Consider the following 27646-nt stretch of genomic DNA (forward strand, 5'->3'; position numbering starts at 1 on the left):
ACATTTCACTGGGCAGGTTAAACAGAGATTCTGCAAATATATAACCCTGTACAATTTTGTCCTTTAGATAGTGGAGAACCTGTTAGTGGATATATTTTAAAAAGTATAATACCAGAGCTGGCTGAAGACTGATCACACTATTTTGCAACAACTGTTTAGATTTTTTTTTTTTTATTTAGTTCTACATTGGAATGAGAACAACACCTTTCAACAGCATTTTGACATAATTATCTTTTCTGCTAAAGGACAGATCTTCAGTTCACCTTTCTCTCCCTGGCTGTTACAAGAGATTCCATGTGGGCATTCAGTAGCTTTCCTGATGCAAGTGAAAGTGAAACTGATGCATCCTTTCAAAATGTTTCCACCTCTCTATTTCTCACTGGAATAAAATATAGTTAAGAATGTTTTCACCTCTAATAAATAGAATGGTAATTCTTTATGAAACTGTCAGCATTGCTTCTTATTTTCTTTCTACACTTTAAAACCTAGAGCATACAGCAATTTAAAATATATAAAAATATGCATCCATATAAGGCATTTGGATATCTAGGCAGTTAAACTCAGGAACTTACATCAAAGACTAGTGTAAATATCTACCTGAAAAACTAGTATAGAATTGTGATGTCCACATCACAAGTTAAATTGTCATCATTTGCTTTGGTGTGCTGCATACTTCATAGTTATGGAAGGCTCAGAGCTTATTATATAATACACTGTGATCTATCTAGAAGAATTTCACCTTTCAGTAATTCCAAGGGGAAGAATAACATATAAAGGCCAATCCTACATTCCTTACTGAAAGAAAATTCCTGCTAAAGTTAAAAAAATATTTGATTAAATCCACACTCAGTCCACATCAAATAAGTCAAATACTGTTTGTCTACAGTAGCAGTAACTTGAGAAATACAGTTCTGGTGATCCTTCATGTAGGTTATAAAGTTGTTTTCCCCTTTGGTTAGAGAGATCACTAGTGCAGAAGCTGATGCTAAAATAGATACTGTTGGCACTTGTTATAATACTTAGCATTTTCCTCTTCAAAGGATTATAAATGCTGAACCTCATTCTGCAGTTCACAGCTAATTCGTACGGGAAGCACATACTTTCCTGGCAAGATAATGTGCATAAAAAACCTTTTTAGCTAACCGACCCTGCCAGAAGTTTATAAACCCAAATTCAAGTATCACATGAAAAATTAAATAGGTTTTAAATTAAATATTAAATTGCACTGTAATGCAAAATTTATAAGAAAAGCAAAAGTATGAAAGGAATTACATAACAGCCACCAAAGCACTTTACAACAATGAGTTAACACTCAAAATACTCCAGGAGGTAGCCTTTCAGGTGATAAAACTGAGACACAAAACAACTTATACAGGTCTAAGGCTTCAGAGACAGTTGTATAGTTGCAGAGTTTACAGAAAACTGTTTTCAGGCAGTGTAATTTGAGATTAAGTCATATAGAGTTTAGCAGAAGCTTATTTAAAACAGGATGGATCCATTTTCCAAGATATGAAACACGGTCGCATAAAATTAGGTATACTGGGTTTCGTTGTTTTGAAAACCAAAACCAGTTTCCTTTTCTTTTAAAGTCTCAACTTTCCTTTTTTTTTTTTTAGATGCAACTGGCAGTACAGAGTACTGGCAACTACCAAATGATCAATTCTTACCTAAGAGATTCCAGGATCTTAATTTTTAATACAAGAAATACACTACATACAGATGGACTTCCAAGGTTCAGTGACAAGAGTCTGGATCCAGTTTAAACAATTTAGTTTCCCATACTCTTGATTTCCCAGCACTGTCATGGGAGAAGAAAGAGGACGTTGCTGATTTACAGAGGTCCTAGTTACCTAGTACATTTTGCTTTAATCTACACAGTAGCCGCCATTTTCTTGGAATAATCTCATTCTTTTTCTCCAGAGAGGGCTTAGGTATCTGACCTAAATAGCCTACTTAACCTTATCCGAAGTGTGCAGTTTGGCTTTTCCCATCTTGCTAATAGAAAAATGTTCTTAATTTCTTCTTTAGAGATGGCCATTGCAGATCATTTTATCAAGTTTAAGATTCAAAGAGTTCGGAGCTGTTTAATTTGTCTTCTTCATATAGTAGAATATTTTCCATAAGCTTCTTTTTCTGATCATTGATCCTTATTTCCCAAGAGGTTTCTTTGGTTAATGCTGAAACACAAACCCCCCCAGATATTTAGCAAAATTTCCACTTATGGCTAACATGTCAATATTACAAGAAACTGAGGTGACGTGTGGGTGGTGATGAAATAACAATTCAAATAGCTTATCTCTGGCCCTGTAAGAAAGAATTAGATCAGAAAACTTTGGTGAAATTAATAGACTACCTGTTAACATCAGAACTAAGGAGACAAAATTTGCTGAAAGGTCTTTGAAAAGACTATCTTTGCAGGCATTCGTATTGTGCCCATCACTGTAGTACTTGAGCACCTTACATAAATATTGTGGTCACTGTACCAGGAATAAGGGATTTCTGTTGCAAGAATTTAAAGATACTGAACCCTTTTAAGTCCCATCCCTAGAATTATCTACATTTACCTTGTAAAGAACATGAAGGGTCAGGGTTTGTATTTCTGTTTGCAGGTGACGCCATTTCTAAGCGGTTCTGACTTTCGTGGCATACTGCATTTCTCTTTTGGAAGCTTTCAGCACACACTTCATCATTTTTCCTGGATTCAGAGGGCATGGCATTTTTTGGATGGGTGCAGCCAGTAGCAAGTGGGCCACAGGTAGAACTTTCCATAGGATCCCAAACAAAACTACCTGATTCGTCTGATTCGCAAGGGACCTTTCTCATATGTCCATTGTAAACTTCAGGAGGCCTAATTCTTATTAAAGGTGGGGATGAATTTGCATAGTTCAGGGACCTTGGTCTTGCATTGTCCTCACTGTTGTCACTTGAGCCATTGAGGCTGAGGAAGGCTGTCTCATCATCGGTTTCTTCTGGAGTATTAACAGAGAATCCAGAAAAAGTGCTGTCTTCAAGTAAGCTGTGATCTCTTGATTTATGTTCAATCATTTCCATGATTCCAAGCACCTGTTTGTGACAACAATATCTGTTAATCAATTCCCTTTTCAGAACATTAAGAAGAACCCCTCAACAATAAATAAAACATAATTTAGGTGCTGTGACCCCTGGGTGTCTAGGTGAGAACTCCTAGCAGTGCCCTCAGCATTTACCTCTGTGATGTTGGGATTCTTTTTCCGCAAACAAAGACAGAGGGCAGTGGCAAAAGGAACAGCAATTTCTTCTGACACGTGCCCTGCTTTCCCATCTTGATATTTAGAGCATATTTCCTTGGCGGCTAGGTTTTCAAATGCTCTGTCTTTGGAGTGTAACTGTTCCTTTGCTAGTTGAATTTCCTCAGCAATTATGTCTTTCTGTTCAAGGGAAAGAGACATGCCAACAATAACAGGTTTGTCAAAGAACATTATTCATTTCCATCCAAGCCACTACATTTTAAGAAACTCCCCTATGCATAGTGTCATATGCAGGCTAGCAAATGTATGCTATTGCTCTCCTTGCTGTTTCTGGATGGATTGCAGAAGGTAATGGAAGTTCTCTTTTAGCACAGGTGGTAGAAATCTCTGCTTTCAGATCAGGGAGTCAAATAGAGCATCTTGTAGGAAGACTGTAGATGTGAAGCCACCTATTACCCAAGGCCTTAGATAGTGTAAGTAGGCCTCTTTGTATTATCAGCGTATTGATAGATGTCTTTTAAGAACTTTTCTGGTGCTATATATGACAGCCTTCTGATCTCATTTCAAACATTTATGAAAGGACCAGGAATTTTTTTCATCCCTTTTCCTCATCTTAATTTTCCACATGATAATTACTGTGATGCATTTGGCAAGGACAGAATGATAAGGCTCAATTCCTCTTCTCTTCCCTAAAGGTTTCAGGAGCAAGGCAGAACAAAAGGAACATGCCACAGATAGTGGATAAAGGTAGGGTCTGTTCTATTCATTAAGATACATTTTATCTTACTATTCAGCCTGTCACAAGTGCGTGACTTCAGGCCAAATATCAGGGTTTACTAAAGGAATTTGCACAGTTCCAATTTCAGGTTGTGACCAGTTCCTGTGTTTAACATATTGCAGTACTGTATAGTCAGGCCTGTTTGCTCTCATTGAAGTCAGTTAGAGTATTGCCACTGATTTTAGTGGCCACAGGACAGCAGCTGTATGGGAGCTGTAAATATAACTGTTTGCAACAAACTCCTGATTTGGTTTTGACTTCAATTCATTTTATTACACTAGCACTAAGTGTAATAGTAACATTAGGCAAGCGTTCTTTATTTCTGCCTTTCCCTTACCAGGTATATGGGGTGTCTTCCTTCATCTGTTGTCCGAAGACCAGTCAGAATCTCCGCTAAAATCTAGAAAGAACATATTTTAGCTAAAATTACTTGTGTAGAATGCATTTGAATAAAGACTTTGTAGCCAAAGGAATATTTAACTACTACCACATTTTTTTTAGCTATTTCTCCTGCATTCTTAAAAGAGATGGGCACATACCAAAACTCGGATCTGAGCAAATATTATGACATCCAAATGGGAATTGTGTATGCAACTCAGGACAGGATGTGATGTTCTTGCTCTGGATACCATGTGAAATGTTATGACTGCCTTATGTTTCAGAAACTTAATCAGATAAGTAAGAAATGACTATGAGCACAGAAATAACCAGGTGTCTGTAAAATCTAATAGGGAAGGAAAAAAGGCAACCTACTATCCCACATCCAAATATGTCAATTTTTTCTGTTAGCTGTCCATGCCTGACAAAATCTTCTGGCAGGTAAGCAAGGCAATCTTGCAAGACTTTGGTTTTCATCACAGCATACTCTGATTTTTTATCCACAGGATACATTCGGAGACCTGAATGTCCAAGCTTTGCGGTAAAGTTTTCATCCAACAAAACATTGGAGCTGTGTAAGGTAAGAAAAATACCAGTGCTGGTTAGTCGGTCTTTACCTGAATGTTGTTATATATGATTTTAGAGATGACATCTAAGAGCTCATTCCACAAACTGTCTTTTAGCTTCTCAGCACATGTGTGTTGAAAGATGTGATAAATTAAGATAAAAATCAAATTTCCATATATACAACATTATTTTATATCAGAATGTGCTTCTTTTTTGTTTTGTTTTTTTTTAAGCAAGCCACACAGTAGCACAGGATGGGGCGTGATGCAGTATGCTCAGTAAATGTCCTGCCCACCCACCGCAATTAGCTGCTGCCACCTGGGCAGGGGGAAGAGTCTGCGCACTCGAGATAGACTATACATTACTCACAGGCTACTGACTAATGCATATTCAGAAACCTGGAAGGCTGCATGCTGCAGAGCACAAGCAAATGGACATTTTGGTCTTAAAGGTCTTTTTTATTCTTAAATTCTGAGTTTCCATGAAAGAAAAACATTGAACAGTGGGGGCTGGGCTAGGCCATGTAGCACACAGTGCGCAGACTCTTCCCCCTGCCGCCCAGTATCCATTCCACCTGCGTCCCCCCTGGCTTCCTGCTGGCGTTGTGGCTGTGCAGTCCTGGCACCGTGGCCACTGTCAGATGGGCCTGCAGAGGATGGGGCATGATGCAGCATGCTCAGTAAATGTCCCGTCCACCCACCGCAATTAGCTGCTGCCGCCTTGGAGCCGCTAGGAGATGAGTCCATGCCAGCCATAGGGGTGCTCAGCCTGGGGCAGCCACCCCTGACTTTCCTGGTGTGGCATGGCAGCAGTGGGTCATTGCAGCAGGTGAGCAGGCAGGCAGGATGGGTACTTGGTATGTTGCATTACACCCTGTCCTGTGCGGGCCTGGTTGCCAGCAGCTGTGATGTCAGGACTGCACAGTGCCATCAGGAAGCTGGGTAGAGTGGGGGATGGAGGGGGTCTCTGCACTGCATGGCCTGGCTTGGCCCCAGCTGTGGCAGAGCAGAGTGGTGCGGGCGCAGCTTTCCTTCCTCAGCTCACCAAAACTCATCAAGTGGCCCTCCAACCCAAATAATTGCCCTGTACTAGTATGATCTGATTTATGCACAAATTTTGTCCAACAATGTTGGTTATAAGGGCATGTTATATATAAATATCTTTGTAAATAAAATAGTTAACTAAGTGTAACTGTTGTTGACTCATAATTATACCAGTAACTGATCTAGAACAGCATACTTGCCTTCTTATTTGCGAACAGCTATTTCAGTATATGTCCCTTTTATATAGCAAAAATTACTTCTACACTAGAAGGTAATACTATTTTAACTAAACTGGTAGAAGTAAAGCTTTACTAGTTAGGCAAGTCTTAAACATTTTAAGGAACAGGCAACTCCCTAGCATGGACTTGATGTGGAGAATATGTGAAATTTTGTATGGGGAAAATGGAGGGATTATACTGAAAAAAAGGTGCTTAGGATATATATACTTCCACCATACTGAAAAGAGACATGAACAGTGGAGTGGAAGCCATGCAAAAAGAGTAAGAGGTAGAAAGAAAAAAAAGAGATATGCATTGGAAACAAGTCAAAGATCATATACAGGTTGGAAGACATCTTGACATTTCTGCTTCACAAAATCCTAGGAATGACAGGACAAAGATGGAGTACTGTAGGGTGTGCTGGGAAGCCAGCTCCCTCACCTCTTGACATTCCCGTGGAGAATCCCAAAGTTGTGTAGATACTGAATGGCCCGGATAACTCCTATGGCAATGCTGATGCGTTTCTCCCATGTTAATGGCATGGAACCACCCTGCAACAGAATGAGGAAGAGGATTGGTATTGTGCTTCTTATGGAATGAAAACATAATATATTGTTTAGTAGTTTTGCAGTCAAAAGGTCTATTCTTCCTCCTACGGCAGTCAGTTACAACTTCTCCCCTCCCACTAAATGGAAACAGGTGGCAGTAATCACATTTCATGCACCAGGGCAAAAGCAAGGATTAGGAAGGAATCCTATTATCTCAGTATACAGCACTGCACACTTAGTTTGGAAACTTAGTGAGGGGAAAGGCAGAGAAAACAGTTCTCTGATGCATTAGGTACTGGCTACTCCTGGGGCAGGATACAAGACCTGAACTACCGTTTTGATGTGATGTAGCAAGCCAGGGGCTGCCTATACACATACTCAGAGATGGAAGGGGGCTGTTTTAATTAGAGTGATTCCCAGACAGCTGCTATAATTAAAACAACTCACTATCATGTCTATTAACATATGTATATGTTTGAAAATGGCCATGGGACACTTTGTCTAAAGCTCATTCAACGGGCTTCAGATAATGCGCCCCTGCGGCCATTTTCAAATGTGCGGGGCTTAATACATGTGATGATGAAGTGACGCTGGAGCATTCTAATTAGAACACGAACAAGCACATCTACAGACACCCTTATATTCCTGATGAATAGTACTTAAGCAGAGTTTTGGTTTTCCACTGCCCTTCAGTTTCAGCTGCCCAATGCTTTAACAGTGAACATGAACAAACACAGCAGTAAATGTTATGCCTTATTTGAGTGCAGGGCTTTGACAGAATTGACCATTATAACATTCTCTATAGCAATGTATTCCCAAATCCAGTTAATATTTTGCCGTATATGTACACATTTCACTGTTGCAAGGCAGACATGCCCTCTACTGCTGATCTTCTTGTGGCAGAAAACAGTCTCTTGTACAAAAAGATATGCACCCATGCACCCTTTCCAATGCTTGACTGATGCATATTCAGACACCTTTTTTCCTGTTGCTCACAATTTGCAGAGGTTGAAAAAGGGAAGAGAGAAGAGAAATTGCTTTTCTGCTGAAAAGGAGAAAAAGAGAAGTTCTTCCTAACAAATTTCTGACAAGCACATGGGAACAAAATGGGAAGACAGATATTGCTTAAATTGCTTAAATTGCAGGGACCTGGTGCAAAACCCAGTGAACACCATACAAGAGGTCAAGGAGATTCAATTGTTCTTCAAACTATACTTTAATAGGAGTCATCATCAAAGACAGCAGAAGTACCCAGCTCCACTGCTTACTTGGCACTGTAATCTGTTTTCCAGTGACTCATTAGGCAGGTATGGATATATGAGACAGTGGAATCCACTTTCTGCTGATAACCCCAGGAGCTGTAAAATGTTAATGTGACAACACCTGCAGGCAAAAATCAACAAATATTAGTGAGTGAAATAGCAACAGACAAAAACAATTTAAAATTCCAGCACTGAATCAAGTCTTAACTGAGAATATAGGGTTAGGCTGGGTCTTGGATTTGGATGCACAGAAGCAAAGGCAAACTGTGCGCCTTGCATGGCTCCAAGCATGAGGACTGTAGGCAGGCAGGGCTGCAAGAAGGAGGGCCTATAGCGGAAGGGATAGTTAATGGCAGAAAGGATCCCTCTGCCCTTACAAAGAATGGCACATGGGCTACAGTTGCTCAGCAGGGAAGTAAATTTGGGAAGCAGCTGCTTCCCAGAATTCCTGTGGGACAGTTCAGGTCCTTGTTACCTTCAATATAGTGCAGTGCCTATATAAGGCAAAATTTAGTCCTCAACACAATCAGACTCTAGTGTTTAGAAGAATGGATAATTCAGGGAATGACTGTCATCAGAACCAGGTTCCAAAGAGCTGCTTACCGAAAAGAAATCTGTACTTCTGTATGAAAGAATCTTTGGGTTGAATTTGGACTTGTACATTCCATCTGCAAAGAGAGACATAAGTGCAGTATAATATTAATAATCAACAATATTAATAATCAACAAGATCAAAGTCTTTTCCAAGTTCCATCTCTTCATCTCAAATGGCTTTACAAAGGAGGCAGAAGGCAGGGTAGATATGCATCTCCTAGACTAACTAAATCAGAGATACATAGCACAAGCTTTTGTAAGCAGCAGTTTAATTCATCAGGCAATTTACAGAGAAGGCTAACATCATTCGTATCAACTGCCTGTCCCACAAAATGATTTAATTTTAAAACAGAACCAACTGTTTTTGGGCATAGAATAAATAATTGATGGGTTAATCGTACCAACATTTATACATGCAGGAATCTTTACTCAAACAGGACCATATTAATGGGGCTAATTATTTTTTCACACATGTTTCCAGACTGCAGCATTTCCTTTTCTAGAAATACTACAGTGTGGTATGTCCGGCTTCTAGCTTGACGTTATTAAATGGTAAACACTGATGCTTAAGGAACATTAACACATGATTCCTCTTCAAACTAGGGGGAAAAAAAGCTAGGGCACTTACCTCTTTAAGCCTTTTAATTACGTATACTGCATTGTTTCTCCGACCTTTGTAGACATCAGCAAAAATGCCTTCATTAATTCTGTTTTCTTCCCGGAAACCCTGGGTAGCATTTCTCACCTCCCCTGAAGTCCACAAAAGGCTTTCACTGGGGAGATCAACATTTGTTGCCAGCTGAGTGGTGGAACCACAGGGCTAGACATTCCAAAGAAGAAACAAGTTATACACAAGTTTCATACAGTGGTTACCTGTGGTTTCTTTCTGTGCCAAGAGTTTCAGAAACCTTTTCAATATAGCCAAGTCATGGGACCCAGATACAACATAATTCCCCACCTCACCTAATTACACAGTTTCAAAACTAATTGATAGTGTGGATAGTCTCTAAGAAGTCTAGCCCTGTATATCTAACACAGATAAACTCCTTATGTCTTATTGGACAGCAGTGTTATCATCACCATAGTTCTGATAATGGACCAGCATACCACTCTGATAGGCATTGCACAAACAATCTGAGTATGTGGGTCCTCTACGAAAACTCTCCAGAATGATGAAATACACACCCAGGGCTCTTTTCCGCCCAGCCTTTCAGGTGACGTTTCTACTCCCACGTTTTTTACCCCCACAACTTCTCTTCCGTGACTTAAATGATGATCAATATGATCTAAAAAAAAAAAGGGTTGTGTGATGCAACTTTTCCACAGACTCACTCACAGTGTGTTCCCCAGTTTTGTTTTGGCAGGTCAGTTAAAAAACTATTGTGTTCTTGGGTATTTTGCATAGAAAACAATTTAAAATGTATCTTTTACCCAAGTTTGTTGTAGGTCCAACTTTGCTTAAAAGTGAGACTTAGTTTTCATAGATTTCATAGACATTAGGGCTGGAAGGGACCTCAGGAGATCACTGAGTCCAGCCCCCTGCCCAAAGGGCAGGAAGTCAGCTGGGGTCATAGGACCCCAGCAAGACAAGCATCCAATTTGCTCTTGAAGGTGTTCAGTGTAGGTGCTTGAACCACCTCCGATGGCAGGCTGCTCCAGACCTTGGGGGCTCGGACAGTAAAGAAATTCTTCCTTATGTCCAGGCTGAAATCATCTTCTTGTGCCCTGTTTAAACTATCCTTTCCCCTTCAGTTCTGCTGTCTGTCCCCCATTTTTGGTAACGTCTCTTTTCTGTTTCACAGCCCTGCAGACTGTTTTTAGCCCTAGGTAAAAGCCTTAACTTAGCTGTTGTCATATTAACTCTGTTGTGGAAGTGGCTGACAGTGAAGCATTGGAGGCACTGTCAAGATGCTGAGGAAGGCTAGATTTGGTTTTATGATTCTGAACAAGAGAACTACATTTAATTACTACAAGACTCATGACTCAATCTCTTTAGACTGTTTTGACTGTTTTTTGCCTAGGTTGTTATGATTTTTTTAAAGCTTTAATATAATCTAGCCAATCAGTGAACATCCTAACACTTGTATTTGCTTTTACTTTTATCTTAAACCCAGTGATATAGTGCTAACTCCACGGCCTATTAGTGAAGCTTCTAGTTTCTCTTTAACCAGAGAAAAATGTGTATTGTGTTATATGTGATTATGTGTCACATAATCTGCACTCCCCCTTTCAAAGTCCTACATACTGATATTAAAGCTGTGTGACATCAAAATCAGGGTCCTTGTTTTCAACAGGTTCCTGTTTTATACAGGCCTACAGTTTCTCCTTAAAGGAAGGCAGAATGGCATGGAAGGCATTTTAACATCATCATCATCAAATCAGTACTATGTGATTTACCTTTACACTTGATGGGATATTTGACTGTAGGGAGTTCATAAGGTCATCTGGGGGAGGTGGTGGACATGGGAGTGAGCAGGCACTTTCCCTAAAAACAGGACCTGAAAATGAAGTTCATGTGGGAATGTGTGTTATTTTTATGAGGTTACAAGCATGGTGACTAATTCAATTTCCTCATTTATTTTCCCACTTTCCCTAAACCAGGTAAAACCTTTTAAGATGGCCTGTCAGGATTTGGAACCAAAGATGAACATGTAGAGCTGTTCTGATGCCCAAATGAGAAGGACAAGTAGTTCAATTTCAGCAGTATAAAAACCTCAGAATCTCTCAAAGAAATGAGAGAGGCAGAGGGAGGGATAGGATATTGTGTGTTGAGAACGATAGGAACAGACAGGTCAGAAAGGAACTTGAGTTTTTGTTACCTAAGAATCAAGGCAAACACCAGGTAGTAGTCAGTTTAGAACAAGCTACATTTGCTTGTATGTTATTGAGAGTCAGTATGAACCAGCTCTACAGATTCATTCTCCCTTTAAAAAACATATCTCACATTATTTTACTTACTAGCTGATGGTTTTGGTAGGTATGTCAAGTCTGGTAGGGAAGATGATCCAATCCCATTTTCTTTGGCTTTACTTCTGTTTTCTGTGGGAGATAAAGATATGTTCTCCTGCTTAGGTGGCTCTAATGGAGCTTTCACAGGATCAGTAACATTGGAGGATGAACTCCCTGCAAAACAGTACAAAACAAAAAACAGAGAGGTTACTAAAACTTGTTGTATAATATATTTTTTAAACTATTGAACCTACAAACTGTGAGACACGCAGCAGTACACCCCAGGTAAGGGGCCCTTTGGGCATCAGAACAGGGGGAGCACCAAAGGCACCATTCAGAGGGCTCAAGTGCCTCTATACTAGTGCTAGGAGCATGGGGAATAAGCAGGAAGAACTCACACTTCTGCTTGTAAACAATAACTTCGATTTAGTTATTAACGGAACTAACGGGGCTAATAGAAACCTGGTGGGACCCTACCCATGACTGGGCAGTACACATTGAGGGCTACAGGTTGTACAGAAGGGACAGAGTAGGAAGGAAAGGGGGTGGGTTGCTCTGTATGTAAAGGAGCATTATACATCTACCCTAATCAAAATGGGATCAGAGGAGAAGAAAGTTGAGGCATTGTGGGTTAGGATACATGGAGGTCGAGGGGAAAGGGACTTGGTGGTGGGGGTCTGCTACAGACCACCACACCAAGAGGAAAAGCTAGACTTGGAGTTCTTGAGGGACCTAAACTACCCTGACGTGCTGGGAGGAGCAGTCAGCCAAATCCAACCATTCACGTAGGTCCTTAACCTGCATGCAGGACTGTCACCTAATGCAGGAGGTATACTGTCCCACTAGGGGGAATGCCTTACTGGACTTGGTGTTGGCTACAGGGGAGGACCTGGTAGGGGAGCTGCAGATTCATGGTCACCTTGAGGACAGTGACCACCAATCAACTGAATTCACCGTAAGGCTTAGGGTAGGTAAGGTAACTAGTAGGGTGGAAGTGCTTGACTTTAGGAAGGCTAACTTCAGTGGGCTCAGGAGCTTAGTCAGTGATACCCCGCAGAATAAGATTATTGACAAGATGGGAGTCCAGGAAGGGTGGTCATTTCTAAAGGAAGTGAGCCTTCAGGCACAGAGGAAGACTATCCCAGTACGAGGGAAAAGGGGGAAAGGAGCCAAAAAACTTCCTTGGCTAAACAGGGAAATCCAGGGGAGCCTAAGGGCAAAAAGGAGGCATATAGGCAGTGGAAGCAGGAGGAAGCTACCAAGGAGGAGTATACCTACTTGGCCCGCACTTGCAGGGAGGCAGTTAAAAAAGCCAAAGCAACTACAGAGCTGAGGCTGGCAACACAAAATAAAAACAACAGAAAGTCTTTTTGTAGGTGTGTAGGGAGTAAAAGGAAGGTGCAGGGCAGCATAAGACCCCTACTGAACAAGAAGGAGCAATTAGTGACAGATGGGAGAAAAAGCTGAGCTCTTCAATGAGTTTTTTCCCCTCAGTGTTCCTGAACAGGGCTCAAGATAAGTCCTAATGGGTTCTTAGATGGGCATCAGAGAGACACCAGCCCACCAGCTGTCAATGCTGACTTGGTGCAGTTACTTGGATGGACTGGATTGTGTTCAAGTCAGCAGGCCCAGATGAGCTGCATCTGAGAGTATTGAAGGAATTGGCCAGTGTCATAGCAGAAACACTGGCACAGCTGCTTGAGCGCTCATGGCGCAGGTCCCGGAGGATTGAAAAAGGGCCAGTGTGGTTCCTATTTTCAAGAACGGGAGGAAGGAGGATCTGAGTAATTGTAGGCCAGTAAGTCTCACCTCCATCCTTGGAAAGGCCTTTGAAAAGATTATGAAGGATCATATTTGTGGGAGTCCAGTGGGAAAAATAATGCAGCAGGGAAACCAGCATGGATTCGTAGCCGGTAGATTATGCCTGACCAATCTGGTTTCATTTTATGATGAGGTCACAAAACGCTTAGATGCAGGAGTAGAGGTGGATGTCATTTTCTTGGATTTTAGCAAGGCCTTCGATATGGTATCTCATCCCATTCTCCTAAATTAAGAGGCTGTGACATAGATATTTACACGATCCGGTGGGTGGCAAATTGGCTTAGCGGGCGCAGCCAGAGAGTGGTAGTAGGCGGGTCAGTATTGACCTGGAAGGATGTGGGTAGTGGGGTCCTGCAGGGTTTGGTCCTTGGACCTGTACTCGTCAATATCTTCATCAGCGACTTGGATGTGGGTGTGAAGTGTACTCTGTCCAAGTTTGCGGATGATACTAAATTGTGGGGTGAAGTGCACACCCTGGAGGGTAGGGAATGATTGCAGGGAGACCTGGACAGGTTAGAAAAGTGGGCAGAACACAGTAGGAGGAGTACAGAGTGCTGCACCTAGGGCGCATGCAGTACAAGGACGAGTGCAGAGTGCTGCACCTAGGGTGCAAAAGTATCCAGTACACCTACTGGCTGGGAAATGACCCTCTCAGCAGCACAGAAGCGGAAAGGGATCTCGGAGTCATAGTGGACTCTAAGATGAACATGAGATGACAAAACCATAAGCAGAGCTAACTGCACTTTATCATTCATCAGCAGATGCATGACAAATAGATCCAAGGAGGTGATACTTCCCCTCTATGCGGTATTGGTCAGACCACAGTTGGAGTACTGCATCCAGGTTTGGGCACCGTATTCAAGAAGGATGTTGATAGAGTTGAGAGGGTCCAGAGGAGGGCTACTCGTATGGTCAGGAGCTTACAGGACAAGCCCTATGAGGAGAGACTGAGGGGACCTGGACCTCTTTAGCCTCCACAAGAGAAGGCTGAGAGGTAATTTTGTGGCTGCCTACAAATTAATTAGGGGGATGCGGCAAGGGATCGGAGTTGCCCTGTTCACCAGGGCGCCTCTTGGGGTAACAAGGAACAATGGTCACAAACTGACAGAGAGCAGATTTAGGCTAGATATTAAGAAAAACTTCTTCACATTAAGGGTGGCAAAAATTTGGAATGGGCTTCCACAGAAGCTGGTGCTCTCCCTTACCTTGGGGGTCTTTAAGAGAAGGCTGGATAGGCATCTGGCTGGGGTCATCTAACCCCAGCACTCTTCCCTGCCTAGGCAGGGGGTTAGACTCAATGACCTGTTGAGGTCCCTTCCTACCTTAGCATCTATGAATATATGAATCTATTACATTCAAATTTTAAAACTAGTAAAAAACAAACTGATCTGCATGTAATGTCACAACTGTTACTTAATGCTTATGAAAATGTATTTGAATCCAGCTGTACAGTCATAACCATGCAGTTGATATCTTAACTCTCAAAAGATCTGTTAATGGTGACACATTGGTCTTATCAGACTCAACACAGTGGCCGCGTATACACAAGACATTTACTGCACAGTTGGCTAATTAACTGTGCAGTAAACATCTCAGTGTCTACACGTGTGCCCCTTTTAGAGTGCATACAACAACTAATAAACTCTGCGGAAGAACAGTACTTGTGAATACAGTTTATAAGTGCCTCAGTTTATCCACCAATACAATGGATATGATAAAAACTGTGTGCCTCAGTTTAAGTACAAAAAAAATGCATAAAAAACTGCAGCACAAAAAAGCACAATACTTTTTTGCAAGTAAATATAAGTACCTGTAAATACAAGTACTACCTTACTGTGGAGTTTTTTTTGCACAGCAGAGCAAATGTAGACACTGCCCCAGCTGGCTGGAGCACAGGGTGTTCAGGCAGTCCCCACACTGAAGCACCCTCATGCCCCAACCAGCCCAGGGCTACTCCAAGAGGGCTTTACATGCTGTGCATGAATAAACTCTGGAGCAATATGCTCTGGAGCTTTTTATCCCAGGTGTACGTTCAAATGGCGCACCTGGGAGCAAAAAACTCGAGCAGTAAGCTCTGGAGTTTATATGTGCACATTAATTACATGTATAGATGTGCCAAGTGTCTTTCATTTAAGTATCTTAAAGCACTTTATGTGCAACAAATAAACCTTCCAACACATTAGTAAGATAGCATGTTGTTCAAGGTCATGCAACTAGTCAATAGACAAGTTACCAATGAAACCAAGAAATCTGCACTAACCATTGCAGCTCTTTTCATAGATCTTTTTCTATAAGGAACATATAGAACCTAACAGACAATTACTTATTGTATAAACTTTTAAAGTCATTCTACAGCATTTCATAGCTATTTGTACTCTGGCTGGTTATAAAAAATAAAGAAAGTGCCTCATTCTTTACTGAATTCCATGGGATCTGAGCATAGTTTCTATAAAATCCTGTTGGTTTCACCCTATGGGTCTTACCAAAGGACTTGTAAAATGCAGGGATAAAATTGTCATCTTGATGTTATAATTTAGGGAAACATCAGTCTCTCACCTGACAAAAGTCTGTGTCCAAAGAAGCATTTTGGATTGGTTTTTATTTAAACCATATGTAAAATAACAGTAACACTTAGCTCTTCTGTAGCTGCGGTCAACAGCCTATAGCCTGTGGGCCAAATCTGGCCTGTGCAACCATTGGATCTGACTGGCAGACATGGGGCTGTAGTGGCATTCAGCCATAGAGGGCTTTGGCTGCAGGCACTCAACCTGTGCCACTCAGGAGACGAGCACTGGTTGTGGGTGCTCTCCGTGTGGCATTGTAGAGACAAGTGGTAGTGGTGGCTGGGTTTTAGCACTCACCTGGTCCTGAGCTGGAAAAGGTTGCCTATATCTGTTCTATAGCATTGATAACAGCAGTGAGACCTAGCTTTTTAGCAGGAGTGCCTCAAATTAGTCCCACATTCTCCCCAACTTTCACTCTGATCCCCTTCCCTTCCCTGATCTGTTGCTCTGTTTTCTAGTTCCTTCCCTGTGCCCCCTGTTCAATTTGCTGCTTTCCTTTCTGCTCCCTGCGCTGGCTGCTGCAGTGCTGCGAGTATTGCCCCTCCCCGATCTGCCATGTGCCACACACACAGGCTGCCCCTGCCACTTGTGGCACCCATGCTGCAGGTTGGCCCGCCTTGGATTACAGCATGTTGCAATCTTGGGAAAAAATAGCTCTACGTTTCATAGAGTCATAGATGTTAGGGTCGGAAGGGGCCTCAACAGATCATCGAGTCCAACGCCCTGCCTAGGCAGGAAAGAGTGCTGGGGTCAGATGACCCCAACCAGATGCCTATCTAGCCTTCTCTTAAAGACCCACAAGGTAGGGGAGAGCACCACCCTCCTTGGAAGCCCCCACGCTTACCATGATATCCTGATATCCTGATATCTAGCCTAAATCTGCTGTCTGTCAGTTACTAATTAAATTCATAGGCAAAACTGCACTTGCTTTTAATGGGTCTAGAAGTGAGAGAAATGCCACATTGTTTTCTTGTCTTTTTCCATGAATGTGTCGCAAAAATAAAATGTAGACATAGTGAACTGTTAGGTATTAGACTGGATCTGAGAGGGTGGCAAAGGAAACCTTAATCATGGGTTAAGTTACAATTTTTTTGACCCAATTGTCTAGAAAAAGCTATCACCTTGTAATATTTTTGCATTTTATTCCATTTCCAATATACATACTTCAGCAGGTAAAAACAGGAAATCACACTCTTAAGTGTGAAATTAGAGCAGAACTAAGTAGATTAATCAACAAGATGAGTAACCCCAAACTCTACCCAAACCATCCCAGTTTAGTGCATGCTTCATACTCCTACTAGCTTATAATTTACATCAAAAAACAGAATTCAAAAAAGGACTCTCTATGTGTTTATAGTTCTCAGATGTCTTGTTGATCCACTGGCGCCATTCTTACTTGGAATGCCAGCAGACCATGGTTCAAATCGAATGTTAATCGTCTAGGCACATATTTCCTTTTATATTTATAGGAGGAGGTTAAACCGGGTAGCCATCCCTACATGGTGGATTGTGTAGTTTTAGGAATAGATTAGACAAGAACTTGCATAGGATGGTTTGGATAGCATACTTTTGCCTCAAGCAGGGGGTTGGACTAGATGACCTCCAGAGGTCTCTTTGGACTAGGATGGACAACAAACTTGGAAATGCCTTCATGTAAACTAAGTGATCTACAGATTTTTTCCATTCCAGACTTCTAGGGTAGGCCTCTATAGCTTTTTTTGTCAATCTGGCAAGTTTCTTCAGGAATACATTTCCTACAAATGCAAGTTACTGCTTCATTTGCAATATAAATAATGTTTTATCACACTATTTTATCAGGTTTCTTTATCTTAAAGATAGTTTACTAGTAATCCAAGCCACAGACGTCATTTTGATTATAAAGTAAGGTAATCTCTTCATGTTTTTCTATTTATGGATACAGTGGTTAGATGTGAAGCCATCAGGAAACAGGATATTTAATTTATAATCTGTGTAATTCCTCTATGTGACAATCAAATGCCCCCTCAGCCTCAATAGAGAGAGAATGGGGCTGCAGAATTCATTTCAGATGCATGTTGCCTGTGATCTCAGTCTGCCTGGAGCTTGCATTTGTACAGCTGAATTTTGATTTGATCCTTTGTTTCAAAGAAGCCAAGCGTTCATCCTAAAACTCAGGCGAACCCACTACGTTTCCTCTTACTGTCTGTCAGCAGTGTGTGAAAGCACAGGTTTCGTGACATTTTAGTACAACGTGAAAAACTGCAGATGAGACATCTGGATATAACTCCACTAGGGCCTGGCTATCCTCACATTATTAAGGGAGTTTTTGCTTTAAGGACATGAAAACTCTAAAATTAGAGCTGCTTCCCTCTTTCACATTGCTTTTTTGTAGGTTTTTTGTGAATTTTGAAACTTCCTGCTCAACAGGCAAACAGGTCAGCACTGAGGCTACAGAAATGACGTAAGCATAAGAGCCCAGAGGAGTTATCAGAAATGGCAGCTGAAATGTGCAGCAACTAGATCAGAAATAGCCCTTTTGAAAATGAGACCCTTTGAGTTTTATAAACTGCTTGCGTAGTAAAAAAGGTAATAGACCTTTCTCTTCCATCCTGCTTGAGGAATAACAACGGAATAAACCTATTCAGATACCAGAGTGCCTTTAAAGCCTTGCTTTTTTCTGAAATGTAAGAGCAGGCTGCTGGAAAGTGGTTTTGCTCACTGCTGAACTCACTATGGAAATCCCCCAGCGTAATAACAATACCAACCACACAACTATTGCATGTTCAAAGAAAAAACAACGGCACAGCTTTTCAGCTGTGGGCATCAGTGGGAAGTTTCCCCATGGGCTTCAGTGCAGGGAAGCCTGCTGGAAGATATTCAAGAACTGTAATGGCACTACATTGCAGTTCTTCACTTTCCTGCATTTGAATTACAGTGGTTATTGAACAAAAGTGAATATTGATCAAGCACAGTGTTAGCTATATAGTCATCAAAGCACATATAAGCTTGAGCATAGCTTTCCTTCTTCTGAATCTTGCTGTCCTCATCATTTGCCTCCACAAATGAACCCTTTCTTGCTCCAGACCGTTTCTTTTCCCACCTTTCAGTCAAAAGCTAGTACAGTCTCCATTCGAAGTGCGTCTCAAGTCTGGCAGAAAGGCCAGGGGCCGAGCAACAGCTTTTGCAGTATTTTTAACTCCTGCTGATCCTCACAGGAAGCTGTAGTGAGCAGTGGAATCTGAGTCTTGCACATGATCACTGGAAGTACCACCACAAGGTCGAGTGACACGATAGGAGCTCTTTTATTTTCCGGTGGCACTGGCATAGTTGGTTTCTAGAAATTGTGCATGATGGGGAGTACAGTTCCTCTTATGGTTTGTTTTATCTCAGATGTAGGTCAGTTCAGAAAAAAGCAATGGAGGCTGAACATCAAGAACTATCTAGTAGTGAGATGGATGGGATTATAACAGCTTCTCCATAGATCTGGGAATTTAGGACTGGGCAGGACTGTCTGCATCACTGAGTGCATTTCCCAGCTGTTGCAAACTGCCCACAGAAACCCATCCTTAACCTGACTGATCCCCTCTTGAAAGTTGCTAGGTTTATCAGCCCTCCTCACTCTTTCTGGAAAGCAGTTCTGGAACTTCATTGCTCTGATGATGAGAACACTTTTAATTTCCAGTTTCAGTCAATTCACAACCCAGTTAAACCAAGTGGTTCTCGTGCCAACATTATGATTTAGTTTAAATACTTCTTCTCTCTCCCAGTTTCTTGTCCCCACATGGTGTCTTTGTAGAGAGCAACCATATCTCCTCTCAGCCTGTCGTTGCTAGGCGTTATACTACATGGCTGGGCATCCTCAAATGGATTCAGCTTTGCTGGCAGAAAGTGTTTTTCTGTTACCAGAGTGACACCAACACCCCTGAACAATGAAAGCTCTGCTGGTGGAAGCCACCACACTGGCATAGCCACGTCAGTCAAAGGATGGGAGCGTTCACACCCTTTGCCAGCACAGCTATAGTAGTAGAACTTTGTAATGTAGATAAGAATGTAACTAAGGGAAAGGGTGGAAGCTGAATCCCTTGAGTTATTTAGAAACAGGTCTACATGCTGTGCTACAGAACACATGGTATAAGTAATAATTTAAGTGCTTACATCCCATTGGCGTCTAATGTACCTAAATCACTTGTGAAAATGGAGTTCAGGCTCCTGTGGGCAAGTCACTTAGGCACTTCCAAAAATTCTGTACAGATCAACTATTAAAATAAAGCCCATTTTGCTGTATGGCCCCAGGACTATAGCATATGAAAACTTCAATAGATGTGCCTTAGAACACTCTCCTAATTAAGCTGTTCCATGTTGTTATCTCTTTTGGTGAGATGCCATGTGGGAAATCTGGGGTGGAGCAAGGGACTGAGTATAGATTGCTACTGTGCCTTACCTACAAGACCATCCTTCGTGACTCTCATTTCTCATATAATTATAGCAGGCTGGAGATGAACCCTGGAGTTCAGAGCTGAATTCCAGATTTGGTTCTTGGGATTTTTAGCTGAGCTAGTGTCTGCTGTTAAACCTGGGCCAGAGGAAGGTCTGTATTCCCTCTTTCTCCACCTGAATTCAGACTGGGATTCTTGTTCCAGTTCATCTCTAAGATAGGAAAGTCCACTGTCTCACTTCCCTGGATCATTTGGCACTGCTTTGCTACTCCTGGCCTTTAGGCTGCTCCTAATTCAAGTATGTTCTACTTTCACACCAACAGCTCAAACTTGATTTTCTTAAGTCCTGGTGCAGCTCATGGAGTCAAAAGAAAGACTCCCATTGATTTCCATGAGAAGGAATTGGACAAATTCATTCTTTTAGCAATCGTGTCCAATAGAGTTCACAGACAGCCTGTTCTCACTTTGAATTTGGAGGAAGTTGTTTAGATTTTTATTTTTAATGGGGAAACCCCTGGGTTTGTTGCTGTTTGCGGAATAAAAAATTCTTCACGAAGTTCAAAAACTTTCAAATATGTGGCAGACCATAGGAGCAAGGCAGCAACTTCCTCAGGCAAGACTGAGATCAGATGGGAAGGAATTTATTTTAATGTAATTTCTCTTGGATACTTGGGATTAAACAATGTAACACAAGCCACTGTAACATTTTCATGCTATTTAAAAGAAAAGTCACTATCAAGAAAGAAGGTGGTGTTGGAGTCTGCTGCCAAATGTAGGTAGGGGTCAGTTGGAAAAGTGGTGCTCTGTTGTCTTATGTCTTGAGTCTTCAGAGATAGTAGTTTTATTTGGACTTTTCTCAGGCAAGATTTTTGTGGACTTTACAGTGAGTTTTGTGAGAGTGAGGATGGAGTAAATGCAAAACATGGTGTATCAAGATTGCATTCAGTGCTACTTTCCATTTTCAGACACTAATGTGAATATAATGAGAATACGTCACTATGCAGCACGTGGCTTTGCTCCATGTAGTTCCCCTGATCACTTCTGCAACTGGCGGTGAGTCTTGTGGTTCCTTGTTCTGTGTGACTGAATAAACTGAGCTTTCTGTGGCCTGAGTCTGTAGGAGTAAAACAGCTAATCTAGCTGGAAATCAGCTCTGCCTTGTTTTGTGGACTGCCTTGTTAGAGAGCTGCCAGATATCTCTACCCTGGAACAGAAGTGACATCATCATAGCCTGTATTGTTGAATTTAACACAGCTACTTCTGTACACTCTTTGAATCCAACTTTGGCAACAGTGATAAAAGCAAATAACTTGGGCAACCAAAACACATCAATCTTAGCTGAACAGTCAGACTGCACACATAAAAGATACCAAATGGGGTTGGCAACTGCTTCTCCTATGTAACTAAAGAGAGTGTTTAATAGTTTTTGTCTTCAGTTGCAAACTGCTGTCTCCCAATTATGGGATTCCTTAAACATGCTAGTAGTTTGTGCTCAGGAAGGCCCTGTTTGGTTTTGAACAATTACAAAACCGAGGTGGATCCCAGATTCCTCTTTTGGAGCCATGGGATGGAGTTCAATGCGTTGCTGGTTGTTTCTAATTAGACTATGAAGTGCAGTCTATTATTATTTTCTTTTCATTTACTGTAGTGCCTGTGAGCATTAGTCTTGGACTAGGATTCCATTGTGCTAGGTGCTGCTGAACACATACAGAACAACAATACAAAATAATCCTTGCCTCACAGTGCTGAACAGCTACTCTGAAAAGTGACTGTGAAAAAGCTTCCATGTTTGTGGTCTTCCTGATCAAGTGGACTCCTTTAGAAATCAGTTTCTTCTGACTGCCAATCCTGCAAAATCAATCTGGATGCCAAAAGTCACTGTTACCGTGAATCAGCTAAAAATTAGGTGACTGATACAGGCATGTCAGAATAGACTTTACCTTACTTTCCTACAGCTAGGTTGGTTTTGAGAGTTGATAGGAGTAGCAGGTCTCTGACTCATGAGGCAGGTAAACATGAAACTGAATTTAAACAGGAGGTTGATCTAATGAGTAAGAAGGTATCATTTTTGCACAGAGCCAAAACCTACGATGTTAATTGACCAAACTTCCTATTAACAATGAATGATAATTTTGCTTGATTAAGGAAGGTAGAATTTAGCCCTGTGTCAGTTTTAAGAGAAGAACTGCACCAGAAAGAAACATTTAAAAAGGACTCCCCAGGCTGATTCACATGTGCCATTCATTCTGCTCCACATTAGCTGTTTATCCCAGAATTAACTCAGCTTCCAAGTACCTGAAACACTGTCACCTTGTTCAAGGAACAGGAACCTGAACAGTAACCTGGCCTATTCCCCCAGGGAACTTTGAAATGCCATTAAACTTCCTGAAATAAATCATTCTCTTTCCCTGACTTTCTTAGGGGTCTGAGTCTGTTCTCCATCTGGAGTTCTCTCTTGTAAAGTACAGAAAATGCTACTAAAAATAAACGAATTCAGTCTTTAAAATGTGGCCTTAAATGAATGCTAGTACCTATAGCATCGGTTCTCAGCCAGGATTCCTCTGCCCCCAGATCCTTTGAAGGATGGCATGAGCTGTGAGAAGATAAGCTAAGTATATACTAGGGCAGGCTCAGGCTTGTCCCTGCCTGAACAATCCCTCACCTCCACCGCCCAGCCTCTCTGCAAGGGGATAAGCACTGTAATATATGCATCCATTTTCAAATTGTAGCCACACAATTCACAAAAGTTATAGAGGGATGACTCAGGTCCAACAAGGGGTGCCTCAGTCCAGTGAAGGGTGCCTTGAGTCCAAAAAAAGGTTGAGAACAACGGACCTACAGTAAGCAGCACCTGCATACACAATGCTACTGAACATGTGATATGCATAGGGTGGCCGTCATACAGGACATTCCGGTTTTCTGCTACTCTGTCCTCCATCCTCTACTGATACGAAACCCGACGCCTTTATGTCCTCTATTTTTCTCTTTAAGAGAGGACATAAAGGCGTCGAGTTTTGTATTGAGGATGGAAGACAACCGGACTGTCCTCTATGATGGCCACCCTAGATACGCACCAGTATGCATAAGCCACTACATGTGCAAACCAAGGTATTCCAGTCTGGAGAAGAATGATTTAGTATAACTGGGCACATCTATACGTCACCGTATAGCGCTCTACAACAGTGTAGTGATCACATGTGTTTACATGTGATCATCAGCTATGTTGCCACAGTGGTGTGCTTGCTGGCTATAATGCGCTGCTACAGCAACGTAGCTTTAAAATCTAAGTGTGTGCCACCCGCACGGTGCAGTAACAGTCCATACGGTGCCATGATTTAGTACTTCCTATCTCTAAGAGTACACTGTACAATGTTGTGGAGCAACGTGTAAATGTGGAAATGCATGAAGGGAAGAAGAATGACAATTGCCCATAACTCCTCTATACTGAGTCACTCCAAGACCTCAAGTGACTTGTTCTGGGTCACAAGGAGTTATTGGTAGGTGGAGGTAAGAACTCAAGGATCAAATGCAATAATAATAGAGCTGCAAAGTGACTGTAACTTAGACACATAAGGGATGGCAAGGAAAATAAGCATACTATAATGCCATTTTATAAGGCAGTGGTTTATCCGCAAATGCTGGCTGACATCCTAAAAGTGATAAAATCAAAGGAGAGGCAGATCAGAGACAGATGATAAAAGTGGTTTGAGTTAGAGGAAGACTTCCATATCAAGATACAGCAAAGAGTAAAGGGTAGCAGAAAATGTATTAGAGATGCAAAAAATACTGAATGGGACATAGAAAAGGCAAATCTGACAACCAGGCAAAACTCTTCTAATTACCCATCCCCTGAATACAAGAGCAGGGGGATATGCAACAAATCTAAGAGGCAGCATTCACCTGTAGCTTCCATTGTGGTCAAGAGTTTAAAAAAAAAGACCAGATTTTTATATGGAAAGGAGAACATTTACAGTTAAAGATTTAGATTGTATTAAAACCTCTATGCTTCAGAGCATCAGTAAACTTACTTGTACCTTTTCTTGAAGCAATTTGCATTAGACACTGGCAGAAATAGGATAGTGTACTAAATAGATATGTGATTTGGTCTGGAATGGTAATTCCAACGTTAATGCTTAGTATGAGTTGTGACATGATAAAATCAGGCAGTGAATTTTAAAACAAGGTTTCTCACCTAAAAAGAGGGCTTTTATTTTGGTTTAGTTTAGGTTTCCTAACATAAAGGAGAAGTCTCTCTATGCAAGAAGAAGCATCTACTCACAGTCCAGAATGACCTGTGCTGCTCGGTAGAGCTCCAGTCCCTGCAGTAGTTCCAGTAGTTGCTGGACTGTTGCAAGCCTCACTCCCCACCACCACATGAGCTCTCGCGTGATGCTAATTCCCGTCTTCTCCATGCACTTGATTTTCCTCAGCTCTGTCTGATCAGTTATCACGTAAGAGGCTAAAGGTAAACAAGAGATATTCATGTTAAAGAACTGGAAAGGAACAAAATAAGTACAAATGGACAAAGCCCAGGTCTGTCACACATTTGGTTTACATTTGCAAAACTATTTCACTTTCCAGTACCCCAAATATTTTGCACCACAGAAAAAACTCAGTTGAATTGATGATGTTTGATTCCACTGAAATTAATGAATACATTTGGTGCGGTTCCTTATGGTAGACAGGTAAAGCTGCTAATTTTTACTGCTGTAGCTGAGCCTAGAGTGAAGCTGAGGCAACCTGCATTGTAATTTGTGTTTTAAAGTGATTTTGCCTGTCTACGCTAGCACCACTGCAGTTACACTGGTTTGTGGTCACCCTTTACACTTAATAATTGGGTCTAACTTAGTGAAAGGTAGTTTAAATTATACTGCTTACACATGAACCCTTAATTTTTCACTTGTTCTAATAGAGTAACTACAGGCAAGTATTTTAATTCCCAGTCCCCTATTATTGCAGCCCATGTCCTTTCTCAAAACTCCATCTTTCCACTAGATTGCAAATTCCAAGCTTCAGGCCCCTTCACTATCTTTGATCTGATAAGAGGGGCATCTGATAAGTTTGGGGGATAGGGATAAATGTTGCATAACTGGAGATGTGGACATCCAGGGTTTGGCTAGTCAGGGCACTCTCATCTTTCTAAGGACATCTCCATGACTGTATAAATAATCACTTCAGTAGAGAAGAATGCACTAAGCATACCATGGCAAGTGCTGAGTGAAATCAAATGAAGTAAAATAAAGTGAGATCAGCTAAACAAAAAATCTGGTCAGAGTGGTTCACATCTGGGATTTTGTTTCAGGTTCAGAGTCATCTCAATAGAAGTGAAATCAAAAGGTAAGACGTAAATTCGGCATGTTTCCCTAACTGGATAATAAGATCAAGAAAAAAGACAAGTCATGTGGACCAATAAGAATATATAGAAACAAGGCAAAAAAGAGGTATAGAATCCGAGAACACGGAGTACGATGAACAGGGTTAGAAAATGGGACCAGAGAAATACTAATAAGAAAATGGTGGCGGCTTGTTCCAAAAATGGATGGGTGGGGCTCAGGAATTGGCCAGTCAGTTATATTTGTGCGATCAAGTCCTAAATGTGTCAGTGGCTCCAATAAATCCAGAAAGCACAAGGAGTTCCTGATACTTAGTCACACTTGTGGAATTCCGTCCTCTCCCTGCCTCAAGTCACTGTGACCTTCCCTTCTCATCTCACTGCCATCATCTTTTATTTCCACTGTTGAGGCCGTGCTCTGTACCCATTAGTCACAATCTCTGGTTGGCAATTTTTGCCCCATTTCTGCATTCTCATTATATTATTTGTATAGGTTTTTCCCCCCTTAATCATAGTATTATTCAGCTGGTGAAATATGTGAAATTTACCGTGCCCCTTTGATTGAGACAGAGCTGAACAGAAATCTCCATGTGAGCAAAAATGAACCTGATCCTGAGTATTACAGTTCACTGCCTTGACTTATATCCATCAATCTGTGTTTACACCTCATTCTGTCCTTAACCCTGCCACCCCTTTCCCCCCTCTGTCAGCATGGCTGTTAATCAAGATCAGACTTCTCTAGCTGTTCATCCCTCCTTCTCCTCTTGCCATTGTTGCGCCCTTGCTCACCGAATCGCATCCAGTCGTAGTCACTCAGACAGTCCATCTTCTGGCAGAAATCCTCAAGCACCCAGGCAGGCAGGCTGTAAATTCGGAGGGATTGGAGGGAGCTCCCTGTGGACGACAATGAAAGTGGCTGCAGGTCCATCTCTTTACTGTCACTTGCCACTGCATGTGTCGCCCCGTTCTCCCCGTTGGCCATCAACAGCAGCTGTGCATAGCAGCCGGCTCGGGCCAGCTCTCTTTAGGCAAGAGTAGGGACTCTTTCTGGATGTCTGTTTCCTATGAGGCAAGGAGTCTCACTTTGCTAAAGCGTCCTCTCTGTGGGAGGGGCTGAGGCTGGCACTCTGCCCTCCCTATTAGGACCGGCCCTAACCAAGAAGGCGGGTATAAGGAGGCAGGCAGACAGCTCAGGCCTCCTTGCTTCCTGCCTGGGTGACGTCAGGTCCCTTCAGCCCCAAAACAGAAGCAGCTTGTTCCTCGCTCAGGTCATTGCTGTTCCAGCCACGTTGCTTAGCTACAGGCCTGATCTGAATGAGGACAGGGCCCAAGTGTTACACTCTGCCTGGCATTGCCAACAGGTTGTGAAAGAGCTCAGTTACGGTAAAAGACACGAGTTTAAGGTAATAACAGGCAGTCAGTGGAACTGCGCTTGTTTGCACGGTTCAGCTCAGCTGACTGAATGCTTTGTTACTGTGACTGATCTGCGTTTATTACAGCAGCTAGGAGCCCTGGGCCTGGATCAAGACCCCTGCTCCATTTAGAGCTGTACAAACACAGGACGCAAAGACAGTCCCTGCCCTGAAGAGCTTACAGTCGAAGTGTAAAGCACGAGAGGGACAGGGGAGCGCAAAGAAACAATAGGCTGATATTGGACCTGAGTTGCAGCATGCCAGCCACCTAACCATTATCAAGTTGCTATAGGCTTCATGGCATAAGAGATTTCATTAGTATAGTTCATATTATGGTAGCAAAGCAAAGATCCAAATCGAGATTGACACCCCATTGTGTTAGGTGCTGTCCAAGCATAATAGTAGGAGAGCAGCAGTATAACAAGGCCAAGTATAAAGTAATGAAAAGGATGGAGAATCAAGAAGGTCAAGGCAATGCTGTGCCTAGGAACTATTGGTTCTAGCTTTATTTACAATTTATATTTAATGTTAGCCCCAT

General features: G+C 41.9%; 1 protein-coding gene across 1 annotated transcript; it reads right to left on the reverse strand.

Moving 5' to 3' along the window:
- Positions 1–154: 154 nt before the first annotated feature.
- Positions 155–26836, reverse strand: IRAK2 (interleukin 1 receptor associated kinase 2). The gene is made up of 13 exons (XM_090021976.1): positions 26486–26836; positions 24644–24823; positions 11574–11738; positions 11013–11113; positions 9244–9435; positions 8625–8689; positions 8028–8142; positions 6653–6762; positions 4759–4954; positions 4343–4405; positions 3207–3407; positions 2565–3063; positions 155–2177 (listed from the first exon to the last, which is right to left on the reverse strand). Exons 1-13 carry the CDS (start codon positions 26676–26678, stop codon positions 2059–2061), a joined length of 2199 nt encoding a protein of 732 aa, XP_089878102.1. The 5' UTR covers positions 26679–26836; the 3' UTR covers positions 155–2058.
- Between the last annotated feature and the right edge of the window lie 810 nt (positions 26837–27646).

This window comes from Crocodylus siamensis, chromosome 11 (genome assembly GCF_052110815.1).
Source record: "Crocodylus siamensis isolate JL-2025a chromosome 11, ASM5211081v1, whole genome shotgun sequence".
Lineage (NCBI taxonomy): Eukaryota > Metazoa > Chordata > Crocodylia > Crocodylidae > Crocodylus > Crocodylus siamensis.

Bases quoted from the DNA above. Each gene is read 5' to 3' on its own strand.
- IRAK2 (XM_090021976.1), bottom strand. From the start codon at position 26,678: ATGGCCAACGGGGAGAACGGGGCGACACATGCAGTGGCAAGTGACAGT. The intron at 11,739-24,643 runs GTGAGTAGATGC...ACTGTTTTGCAG, and splicing joins AGCACAGGTCATTCTGGACT to GGAGTTCATCCTCCAATGTT. The intron at 4,955-6,652 runs GTGAGGGAGCTG...TACCTTACACAG, and splicing joins CTCCACGGGAATGTCAAGAG to CTCCAATGTTTTGTTGGATG.